The 11122-nt window shown below is 37.6% G+C and overlaps 1 protein-coding gene across 2 annotated transcripts; it reads left to right on the plus strand.

Moving 5' to 3' along the window:
- Positions 1 to 1382: 1382 nt before the first annotated feature.
- On the plus strand, positions 1383 to 9743 carry LOC104427130 (protein ACCELERATED CELL DEATH 6). 2 transcript variants are annotated; one of them, XM_010040271.3, is made up of 4 exons: positions 1383 to 1496; positions 4622 to 5373; positions 7743 to 8263; positions 8899 to 9743. In XM_010040271.3, exons 2-4 carry the CDS (start codon positions 4632 to 4634, stop codon positions 9637 to 9639), a joined length of 2004 nt encoding a protein of 667 aa, XP_010038573.2. In that variant the 5' UTR covers positions 1383 to 1496; positions 4622 to 4631; the 3' UTR covers positions 9640 to 9743. The 2 variants fall into 2 exon arrangements, with proteins under 2 accessions (XP_010038573.2, XP_018720907.2); XM_018865362.2 differs by having other exon boundaries at positions 4627 to 5373.
- The last annotated feature ends 1379 nt before the right edge of the window (positions 9744 to 11122 follow it).

An 11122-nucleotide genomic window follows, 5' to 3' on the forward strand; every position in this document is an offset into this window, starting at 1 on the left:
TAACCATTTGCTTTTCTCATTGCTAGTTGATGTTTTCTTTTGAAAAGTCATATTCTTTTTTTCAAATTTGTGGGCATGTTCTTTGTCCGTGATGCTCAATCGTCAGATTGTGTTGCAATTGATTCTTTTATGCAGAAACAAGAGAACTAGGGTTTTCATGACAATAAAACCTGCAAATAGCAATACATAAGTTTATGTATATTAGTTTCCAGGATTAGACCCGTTCGTGTGGAGCTAATGCGAACCATTTTATGCTTTTAGCCACGATAGTCCCTCTAGCACCGAACCATAATTTTTTTCCCTCTAAACTCTCGCCTTTTCCCACACCTACATTATGCCTGCAGTGTGAAAAAAGGGAATATAGAGAGATCTTTATTTATAAGTGGCGTTGTTTTGTCAAGAAGAGCCTAACCATTGCCACGTTGAGCAACCTTTTTTTTTTTTTTTTTTTTTAATATCATAAGAAAAGCTACATGAGAATAAAATTTTTATTAAAAAAGTCACTTGGGATGAATTTCCAGAATTTATCGCCGGAGGCAAATGATTATTTTGCTGCATCGATGCGGCACTCAAGTGATCGCTCGAAAATTTTTGGCATGAAATGAGTGTTATACAAAAGTTATGCTACTTCTAGTGACATTTTCATTAGAAATTAAAACTTATTTAGAGTTGTATTGAGTTGATTTTCGTGTTTTTTTTCCTAATTTACAAATTTAATTAACAAAGTAAGAAACAAGATTTAGATTATAAGTGCATATTTCTATAAATAATTTTTTATCTTTCTAGTTGTCCTTATGAAAACACTGATATTTAAAATAGTAAGAATATAACCAGATACAACTGTAGATGAGATAACTACTTTTACTATTACAAAAATTATGAGCTAATTTACACATAAATAGAATTATTATAACAAAGATTGATTTGATTTTGCTATGAAAAATTGAGGAGTTATAGTAAACAAATTCAAAGTTTAGGAACTACATTAGATATTTAGAAATAGTTCATGTACCACATTAAATGAATTAAATTTTTAATAATAACTTTGAACATAGGGCCAAAATATGGGAACTAGAAGTGTCGGTTTCTTAAACTGAACTACGGAATAATTTGTCCATAGCTACTAAAATTTAGTATGTGATAGTACTAGAAATGAAGGATGATACTTTACATAATTACCAAAGCTTGCTGCATAAGGCCTATATAAATATCTGGGACGTGATTCCATTTTGCTTATTTGCATTAAAGCTACGCAAAGAATAGGATCAGTTGAAACGACTCAACTCTAAAAGGAGCCATGTGCGAGAATTTATTCACCACTAAGTTAAGCCCTTTAACGTGTTATAAAATGGCAACCGCGAGGGACGCCCAACTCGCGGCTTCGGTTCATCTTTCGTTGTATAAACAAGTTGGGTAGGGAGTTGCGATTAACGAACGCTCGACCGCTGTCGACATTGCCTTTAGATCGTTGAAGAAGCAAGTTTTCATATTGAAAGGTAATGTAGTTTTTATTATTTAATGATTAATATTTTCTTTCCTCTTTCATTTGCTATTGGCTAATATTTCCTTTGTTAATGTCAATCGTCTTCAATCTTGATGCTGGATCACACGCTTTTTATTATTTTCTTTCTTAATTGGTTCACTCTTATTCGATGATGTTACTAGCATATCAATATAATAGGTTTTGTTTCCTACTGCATTAGGACTACCGCTCTTTCTCTAGGCAGCCCAAAGTGCCCTTTCTTTTAATTTGCACTTTGCACGACATCGCCCGTGAGCGGCATATATCCATTGCACTTTTTGAGGGCGAACCTCTAATTTACTCTATGATTCTTTTTTCTTTTTTCTTCTTTAAGGATTTTGTGGTTGAGCACTCGTAGTCTTTTGCTTGTCTCTTTTTGAAGAGTAGGTACCTTGGGCCGAATCACCATGCAAATCTATGGCGTCTTATTAATTTCGAGAACATTATTCAAAAAATCTTAAATCTATTACATTTTTGCCAATTAAGTTTTAAACCTTTTAAGTTTGCTAATTTAGTTATAAACCTTTTAATTTCTTGTCAATTGAATCCATCCGGCCAATTTAGGCATGAAAATGCTGACATGGACACCAGCACAGGACTGTCGGCACTGACATAGATAATTTTTAATAATTTTTAATTTTTTATTAATTTTCAACATTGTTTTTTTCATTTCATTTCTTTCTTTTCTTTTTGGCCACCTTCTTTTACTTTTCCAAAGGCTGGCCGATTGGCCTCGCATAGGCCGGCAAGGGCCTAAGTAGCACCAACATGCGACACATCATTTCTCAAAAATAAAAAAATCTGACATATTGTATATTAAATGAATATTTTTATTTTTAATTAATTTGATTCAAATTCATAAATAAATAAATAATAAAAAGAGTCTACAATGAATTTACACTAATAATATTAATAAATCTATTCATAGGAAATTCAAAAGACATATTCATAGTTAATGCGATGTTTGGAGATATGTTTCTAACTTTAACAAAAGCTGTTGATGAAATTAATGACTAACATCAAATTAGAATTTACTTATTTAAATAAATCTATGATCTTCTACAATGAAAAAAATTATCATTATTTAACATTCGGTGCTTTTGTTTTCCAAAATCACTTTTTAGCCTCATTTATTATTTCTGATAAAAATAAATAAAAAAATTAAAAAAATACTCCATCGGTTCCTAGAAGATGCCTACATTTTCTTTTATTCATTTTTGCCCTTCTCCTCTCTCTCTCTCTCTCTCTCTCTCTCTCTCTCTCTCTCTCTCTCTCTCTCTCTCTCTCTCTCTCTCTCTCTCTCTCTCTCTCTCTCTCTCTCTCTCTCTCTCTCTCTCTCTCTCTCCGTACTTTATATTTTTTTTGCCTAGATATTGAATTGCAAGTTTAAAGAAGTACAAAAAAGGGCCGTTGGAAAGGAATTTTTCAAAATAGTATGAATGTGATGAATTTCCCTCATTTCTTTCCCCCAAAAATTTATTTTCCTCGTTTCTTTCCCCGACCCCTGTCAAGCCAGCCGCCGCCCCCCAAAAAAGATAAAAACTTCTTACCATCATTTCTTCCCCCCAAAAATTATCTCCATTGTTTCGTTCCCCAAAGCCCCCACCCCTATTAGGTTGCCATTGCCTTTCTTGAAAATTGTATGCCCAATCCCATCAAAATCCTTATTTTTAATTTGTTTTCTACTCTTCTTTCTAAAGCCTAAAACTAAAAGAGGAAGAAACTCTAAAACCTAGCCACCGCTGCCACCACCTCCTCCTCCTCCTCCTCACACGACCCTCTTCCTCTCGATCTCTGCTCTCTCTTGGTGCCCTCACAATCGCTCGCCTCCGGCCCTTCCTCCTTTGTAGCTATAGCCTCACCTTCGGCCCTCCATCACAGGATCATAGTCACGACTCTCTGGGTTCTTGTGGTCTCTACTCTTCCTCTAGCCTTCCCCTTGCAGTTGTGGCCTAGCCATCGCTCGCGGCCTTGTCATCACTCACGGCCTCGCCGTCGCTCACGGCCTCACCTTTGCTCCTTGGGCCTCGCCTCCACCCTCCATCGTCTTCTTCAACGATTCTCTATTCCTTCTCACTTGTAGACCCACCTTGAAACCGACCATGCCTCTTGCGGTTCCGGACACACGTGTTGGAACATGTCAAGAAGAATTGACCATGTGTCAAAAATCCGACACACATTGACCATGTGTCTAGGCATGCCAAACACGTCAACACATGTTGAACATGACATGGAAGCTCATCCAACATGTCCATACTTCACAGGCGAGGGCTACCCTTGCCCAAGCAAGGGTGGCCCCATTGCACGTCAGTTGGGCGAGGGAAGCCCTCACCAAGGCTTGCCCAAAGCAAATTAGGTGAGGCCTCGCCTAGGCGAGTATCGGCCTCGCCCAGACCAAATCTGGCAAGGGCGGCCTTACCCCAGGCCAGGGCAACCTCGCCAAGCATCGTCTGGGTGAGGGTCAGCAAGCTGACCCTCGTTGGGCCGTCCCTAGGTGAGGGCTCCCCTTGCTTGGGCTTGCCCTCACCTGATTGGGCCTCCCCTATGGCGAGGCAAGGCCAAATGGCCATCCATGGTCGATGGCCGATGGCTGGCTACTAGAAAAGGAAAAGAAGAAAGTAAAAAGAAAAGAATAAAAGAATAAAAATTCAAAAAATATTAAAATATTATTAAGAATTATTCATGTTAGCGTCGGTGGTTCTACATGGCATTGTCGGTGTCCAAGTCAGCATTTTCCAGCCAAAAATAACTGGACGGACTTAATTGGTAAGAAATGAAAATGTTTAATACTGAATTGGGAAAGTTAAAATGTTTAGAACTAAATTGGCAAAGGTATAATAGGTTTATGATATTTTGGACAATTTTCTCTATTAAGTTCTTGGACCTAAATTATCATAACGAATCATTTGTAGTTATTCACGCTTCGCGATCTTGTGAAACAACTTTTAAACTAGAAGATTCATGTTTGGATGCATATAAAATTTAGCAGGACTATAATACTATTGTAAAAAATTAAATGCGTTACTTCGTATTTAAATCAATATAATGTCTCCTTACACAATCCTTGTTCCCTTGCAATTACTACATCATTTTGCATAGCTTAGTCTCGATGGACGTAAAGGTATCTATAGGAGAGGAGGAGGGTGGCTTGAACACCTCGATCAAGGTGGAGGTCCAGAAGGATGAAGGAGGAGCTTCCCTGAATAATGCATCGGCGACTGCGCGAACTACGGAGCAACAAGATCCAGCAAAAGTGTATGCAGCTGCTAGAAAACTGGCCGATGTCATCAAAGGCGCCAACGTCGAAGATATCATTTCCACGATCGAGACGCTTGCCTGTCAAGCTGATTCGTCTGCCATTTTCAATTTCGGGAGGCTATCGAGGGGTTCGCTGCTCCACATTGCAGCAGCCACCGGCAAGAGCAACATCCTAAGGCTCCTACTTGATCGTGTCGATGCCCACCTCATAGCCGCCCAAGATGATTGGGGAAATACCCCTCTCCACCTCGCCACTAAGGCCAAGGCAATTGGAGTCATCGATATGTTGATTTGCCGGGCAAAATACCTCCGCAATGTCGAGGACAAGCCCCTCCTGAGGATTAAGAACAGTCATGGAAACACCGCTTTGCACGAGGCCGTGCTTACACGTGACGTTGACCTGGTGAGCCATTTGTTGGGGGAAGATTTGGAGACTGTGTACTGGGAGAACGTGGATCAGAAATCTCCCTTGTACCTGGCCCTCGACACTGGCAACCCCAAGATACTTGAGGTTTTATTATCGAAATCGCTCGACCCATCGAAGATACAAGGCTTGCCGCCCGTTTTTGGTGCCGTTGCACGTGAACAACATGGTACGTACTAAAATCTACTTACTGGAAATGTCTATTGATGTGTGGACCGAACTCGTTTCAAATCTGTGCAACCACTCTTTATACTTACCCAAATCTATTATGGGTGTTCAAATAAAATTCCAAACCTTGCTTATTAGAGTAGTTGAGTGCCCATGGAGTAGTTGCAACTAGCCATACGATTCTCTTAATAATTTGTTTTCTCCCACTAGAACATAATAGATCGGCTCAAATACATTCCAGACCCTATAGGAATTCAAGCATTTGACCCCAAGTCTGTCCCATTTCTCCAGTGGAATTGGGCATAGGGAGGGGTTGGGCGGAGCGTCCATTGAACCCACACTTCTTTATTTATCTTTAAAATAATCATAATTTGATCTAGTATATATGTCTAGTAAAGTTTCAACATAATTATCCTATTTTTAGTTTATCATAAAGATATATCATTTTAGTTATTGTATAGTTATATAATTGTAATAATGAATCAATATGATGTTAAATGAACATTCATCCATATAATAAAATAAGAGAAATGATTGGATGACGGTTTTTAATTTACTGTGAGAATAATAGTCCATTATAAACCATAAAAAAATAAATAATAAGTAATTATAAATTGTCATGAGTGTACTGCTTCAAGAATTTGTGGCTTATAATATGCTGTTACTCTTAGAATTGTCCAGTAAAGCTTATAAAATAATACATGTTCCAATTTTAATCTTGAATTTGCAGATTTAGTGAATAATTATAATATCTTTACTTATTTCTCATGAAAATCTACTTTTTGGGCATTACGTGTAGTTAAATTACGTTTTGAAAAAAATCTTATACCAGGCCTGCGTAAATTCTGCCCTGTATCTTTCTGCCTCGACCGGGAAAATTTGTCGGTTTGGGGCAAGGCACCTCAGGGAGATGCCCCCATTCGACCAACATATACGTAGACACATGCTTTCACCTAATAATAATTATACATTTTCAGATTATTCAGATTGATAAATAATATAGTTTCTTCAGCCATGTTGATAACACATCCCAAGTAATGCAAGTTAAAACTAACCTTGCAGTCTCTTTTGCTCTATGCACGTAATTTTGTGTCCAATCGTATTTTCATTTTGGACATGCATTAGAAATCCCCCCAAAAAAAAAAAAAAAAATACAGAAGGTCCTCATATTTACTAAATCCCCACATTGCTTCAAAGTAAATAAATCTTAAATTTAATAGAGAATTATTAGGTGCAGATTATTTCTATAGAATTTGTACTTATTACACATGTCCGTACGCAAATAAGAACATTACATGTGTATTTGATTTTTGAGAATGAGATTGTCACCCATCATACAGAATGTAAAAGGTCAAGATTGCCAAAGTACAAAGATTCATGAACTAAGTAGGTATTGAAATTCGACATAAAATTAAATTCCCGTTTAGGAAAAATTCATCCATCTTCACAATTGTCCACATCAATGTGGTGCCTAAAAATTCATTCAAAGCTTTTATGCCTTTTATATTATTTTACGATATTAATGGGCAAACTTTTAAATTCGCAAAACACAGAAGCTCTCGAGTTATATGTGAAGATTATATGTATGTGTGTGTAATGGTTGCGCCACATTCTCTGAGCTGGGTGGATTCCACTCGACTCTAACATAAATTTTGCTTAGTTTCTGCTCACAAGGGTTGGTAAATACGCAATTTCTAATTGAGTTTAATAGGTGACTACCTTTACGAAGAATATGACATTTGCTTTATACTTGCCAGAAATGGACGAAGAAGATGCCATTTGCTTTATGCTTCCCTTTTCTTGATCTTGGCCTAGCTATCTAAATCTCGTTTGCTTTTTTTTTTTAGTAAACATTATATCTGCGGACTCTATAGATACTTCATAACATGGAAATGTCATATAATTGCCATGTCATTTAGTAAGATTTTTACAGTAAAATCTTAGTACATGTCAATGTCACATTGCTTTGGATGAAAATGGTCTGAAATTTGTCTAAAGTCTCTCCAAAGTATGTAAACAGGATCCTTTAGAAATTTATCTAAAGTCTCACAGGTCATGTTCCATCATCCTAGAGAAGGAAAGTCGAAATGCTTTGAGATTCACAGCTTGAAGAGTCATTATTTTTTGAACCGAAAATGTGTTAGATAAACCTTTCAAAGCCTTGATTTATTCAATCAAAATTATCACCACTAGTTTCATCATTGCAATCTAATCCCACATCAGCGACTATGAATCATAAGAGTGATTAAGGTTACGTCGAAGATGTCCTTATCCCAAAATGGGTCATGATACATCGAAACCAACCAAGCCCCAGCTAGTGTCAAATGTTTGTGCGGATGGTGATCCCTAATTTGGAGAGCCTGATTCCAGATTTACTCGGCGAGATACTCAAAAAGAACGTGAAGATTTTTGCAATGACAGACTCCAAAGGCGGTAATGTATTCCATCTGGCAGATTTCTGGAATGTGACCCGAGTATTTGACCTCTTACAACCAGAAACCGAATATTTGGCTCGAGAACCAGACAAAAATGGGGATCTTCCAATTCATATTGCGAGCAAAAGGGGTCATGTTGAACTAATCAATAAGCTACATCCGGTGTCACAGTGGGTAAATGGGAAAGGACAAACCGTTCTTCATGTGGCAGCAAAATACGGAAGAGAAGAAGTAGTGAGATCTATACTCAAACATCCGGATCTGAGGGAGATGATAAATGAAAGAGACCATGATGGAAATACACCTTCACACTTGGCAGCGAAGTATTTGCAACCCGCCGCTTTGGTTCATCTTGTCCTGGACAAAAGAATGAACCCCTCCCTTCTCAACCACGAAGGCTTGGCTGTTGTCGACAGTGCTCCAAATGACTCACCAACAGCCACTATGTTACGGTTGGTAAGTAACATGAACAGCCACTATTTTATTTATCAGCTTATTGGGAATTTCCCTAGACTAATACATTAGTTAAACACAGATCTCGTAAAGTCATTAGTCTCGTAGTCAACGGGATTGAGTGTCAATCGAATTTCTAGAATAGCCAAGACTCCTCTAGGATTAATATTGCACAAGTCTCTAATTTAGCCTTAATAGGAAGTACTGAAATTTTGCCCATGAATATGTCCGGGGTTAGAAGCAACTGAATATCTCTGACAATTGCTGAGATAATTTGCTACATGTCTCGATTAATTGAGCCTATAAATAAGATCAGGGGTTGTCAATGTTGCATCTCCTTTTTTGTAAAACGGCCAGGGGTCAAGGCGGCAAATTTGACCCCTCTAAACATGGCATAATCTCGTTACATTATCGGTAAGTCAACCCATGACAAAGGTGAACCATATACGTTTCATTCGTGCCTCTTTTCTCATTTGCAATGAACTTGTTACTATAGTGTTAATTCTTCAAAATGAGCAGACACTGCATCTTTAAAAATAACGGTTCCCCTTTAAATGAGAATTCCAGAGTCCGTTTCTGTTACCAATTCGCTAACAATTTGTTGTTTCTTTCCCTTCTCATATGTTTTCTGATCTCAGGGCTTCGTACGCGCCCTGTTGAAGACCGTGTCAGCTAAGAGACCAGATCGATTCATAGTTAAGCCAGAAGATCGAGACAAAGTGTACACGGGCAGAAGTTTGTCAGATCCTGCCAATTTGAAAGAGGCTTTCAATACCTTGTTGGTGGTGGCAGCGCTTGTGACCACTGTGACTTTCGCAGCTGGTTTCGCAGTTCCTGGAGGATTGAACAGCTCAGACATGGCATCCAAAGATGACAGGGGCATGGCTACGATGCTGGGCAATAGAAAGTTCCAGGAATTCGTGATTTGCAACACCTTCGCGATGTTCTGCTCAATGACCTCGGTCGTTGTCTTCATGTTAGCATACCAGGCCGAAGGCAACATAATGGTAAGTAACTTCAAGCTTGCAAAAGAGCTACTAAAAATGTCACTCCCGGCAATGTCCTGCGCTTTCTTAATTGGTGTCAACTTGACCGTTGGCAAACTCCCTTGGCTTGCCACCACGATATCAATTATCGGATCTATTTTCATCTTCATCATCACAGGTTATTTATATTGGTGGGGGTTTGTTGAATTATTAATCTCTCGCATCGTTATCCCCTACCTTCCTCCTATTAGTCCTCTGATATTCAGGTGTATCCTCGGGTTCCTTAATTTTGTACGAGTTGAGAGGACGCTCATTTCGGATGACTCAAAAGAAGACAGAACGGGGAGCAAGACCTCTGCTAGTCCGCCTCTGGGTGGTGGCGGTAAAGATTGATTTGCAGAAACAAATATATATTTGCCTCGGTGGATTTGGCTTATTCTATATTTGCTTTCCTATTGCATTACATTAATGATGACCGTTGAAGTATTTAAGTTCAATCATCTCTTCCTTCAATAGCTCATATTATTAGAATAGTTGGATATAATTCCACATATATCAAAGCATAAGATTCTTAATTCAAACCTTTTCAGACCTCCTGCGTTGTATATTCTCATATGTTAGACTTGCCGCAAAGTCTGACCGACTCGCAAAGAGGAGTATAAAAGTATTTGAACTAAATTATGCTTTTGGCTAAATAGTTCAAGCTGTTAAAATAACTACATTGTAATCTAACGAAACATTATAATGATACGTGTGTCATGCGACATGCTGTCTCAGTTGAATGGATGAGTGGATCATTTCATCCGTTTTACCCGCTTGGAAATCAAATCTCTAATTTTGAACATGTAGAAGCTCGTCTCTTATGAAATCGCTTGTCTAGACTGCCTGCCATCGTCCTTGTATAGTATACTCCATTTTCCCCAGCGTCCCAGTTGAGCCCAACCACCATGCCTCTGCTTTCATTTTTTGTTTTCTGAGATGGCAGCCGTTTGCCGTTTTGACGACTCATCCATGGCCGTCGGGATATCGACCTCACCATTGAGACTCTCGGTGATGGACCGGCTGTGCCGTCAGATCTATCGGCATGGCTCTCGATTTGGAAGCTTAACGTTCTCCAAGGCAACACTAGTGTTTTCTTCCTTTTTTCGGTTTTTTCTTCTTCTTTTTTTTTCAAAAAAATCAATTTCCTTTTCTCCTAAACAAATATCAGTTTTTTAGGGAATTATCTTTTTGTTTTTCCACTTATCTTCTAAAGCTTCAAATTGTACTTTGGTTCTTTTATATTTCCAAATCAACCCACTGATGTATTTATTTTATTTTATATTTTTTCCTCTTTTTTTTTTAGAATATTACTTAATGAAGTCCCAATCTAAATGATTTATTCTATCGTTCTCAATTTTTTTATTATATAAAAATCAAATTTGGGGTTAGTAATTTGAATTCCATAATTTTATTGTCGAATGGTACAATTAGTACCAATAATCTATCTTATTTTATATGCATTTCATTATCGTAGTCTTTGGAGAAGATGTCATGCTTACATTTTATTGGCCAAACCCCAACTAATAATGGTATTCACGTATATATGAAGTTATAAATTCAAAATATTATTTTGTGAGTAGGCTCTTACTTTGGCAGAATTGATTTTTCTCGATTGAATTAGTTTTTCTTATTAAATTATTTTATTTTTTTCTTGATCAAATCATTGATAAGCAATTAATTACTTTACAAAATCAGTTCATTTTATATTTTTATCGACTCGTAAAAGTTTCTTTTTTTCATGTGAGCATATCTTTCTATCTAATCTTATTCACAACCATTCATCTTTCATTGTAATCAAATCATGATATACATAAATTATCGTGCTTTGTTATCG

The sequence above is a fragment of the Eucalyptus grandis genome, chromosome 11, assembly GCF_016545825.1.
Source record: "Eucalyptus grandis isolate ANBG69807.140 chromosome 11, ASM1654582v1, whole genome shotgun sequence".
Lineage (NCBI taxonomy): Eukaryota > Viridiplantae > Streptophyta > Magnoliopsida > Myrtales > Myrtaceae > Eucalyptus > Eucalyptus grandis.

What these genes read in the sequence shown, in the direction of transcription:
- LOC104427130 (XM_010040271.3), top strand. Translation starts at nt 4,632, where the DNA reads ATGGACGTAAAGGTATCTATAGGAGAGGAGGAGGGTGGCTTGAACACC. An exon ending in CGTTGCACGTGAACAACATG is followed by an intron (nt 5,374 to 7,742) that starts GTACGTACTAAA and finishes GCCTGATTCCAG; the next exon opens with ATTTACTCGGCGAGATACTC. An exon ending in CAGCCACTATGTTACGGTTG is followed by an intron (nt 8,264 to 8,898) that starts GTAAGTAACATG and finishes TTCTGATCTCAG; the next exon opens with GGCTTCGTACGCGCCCTGTT.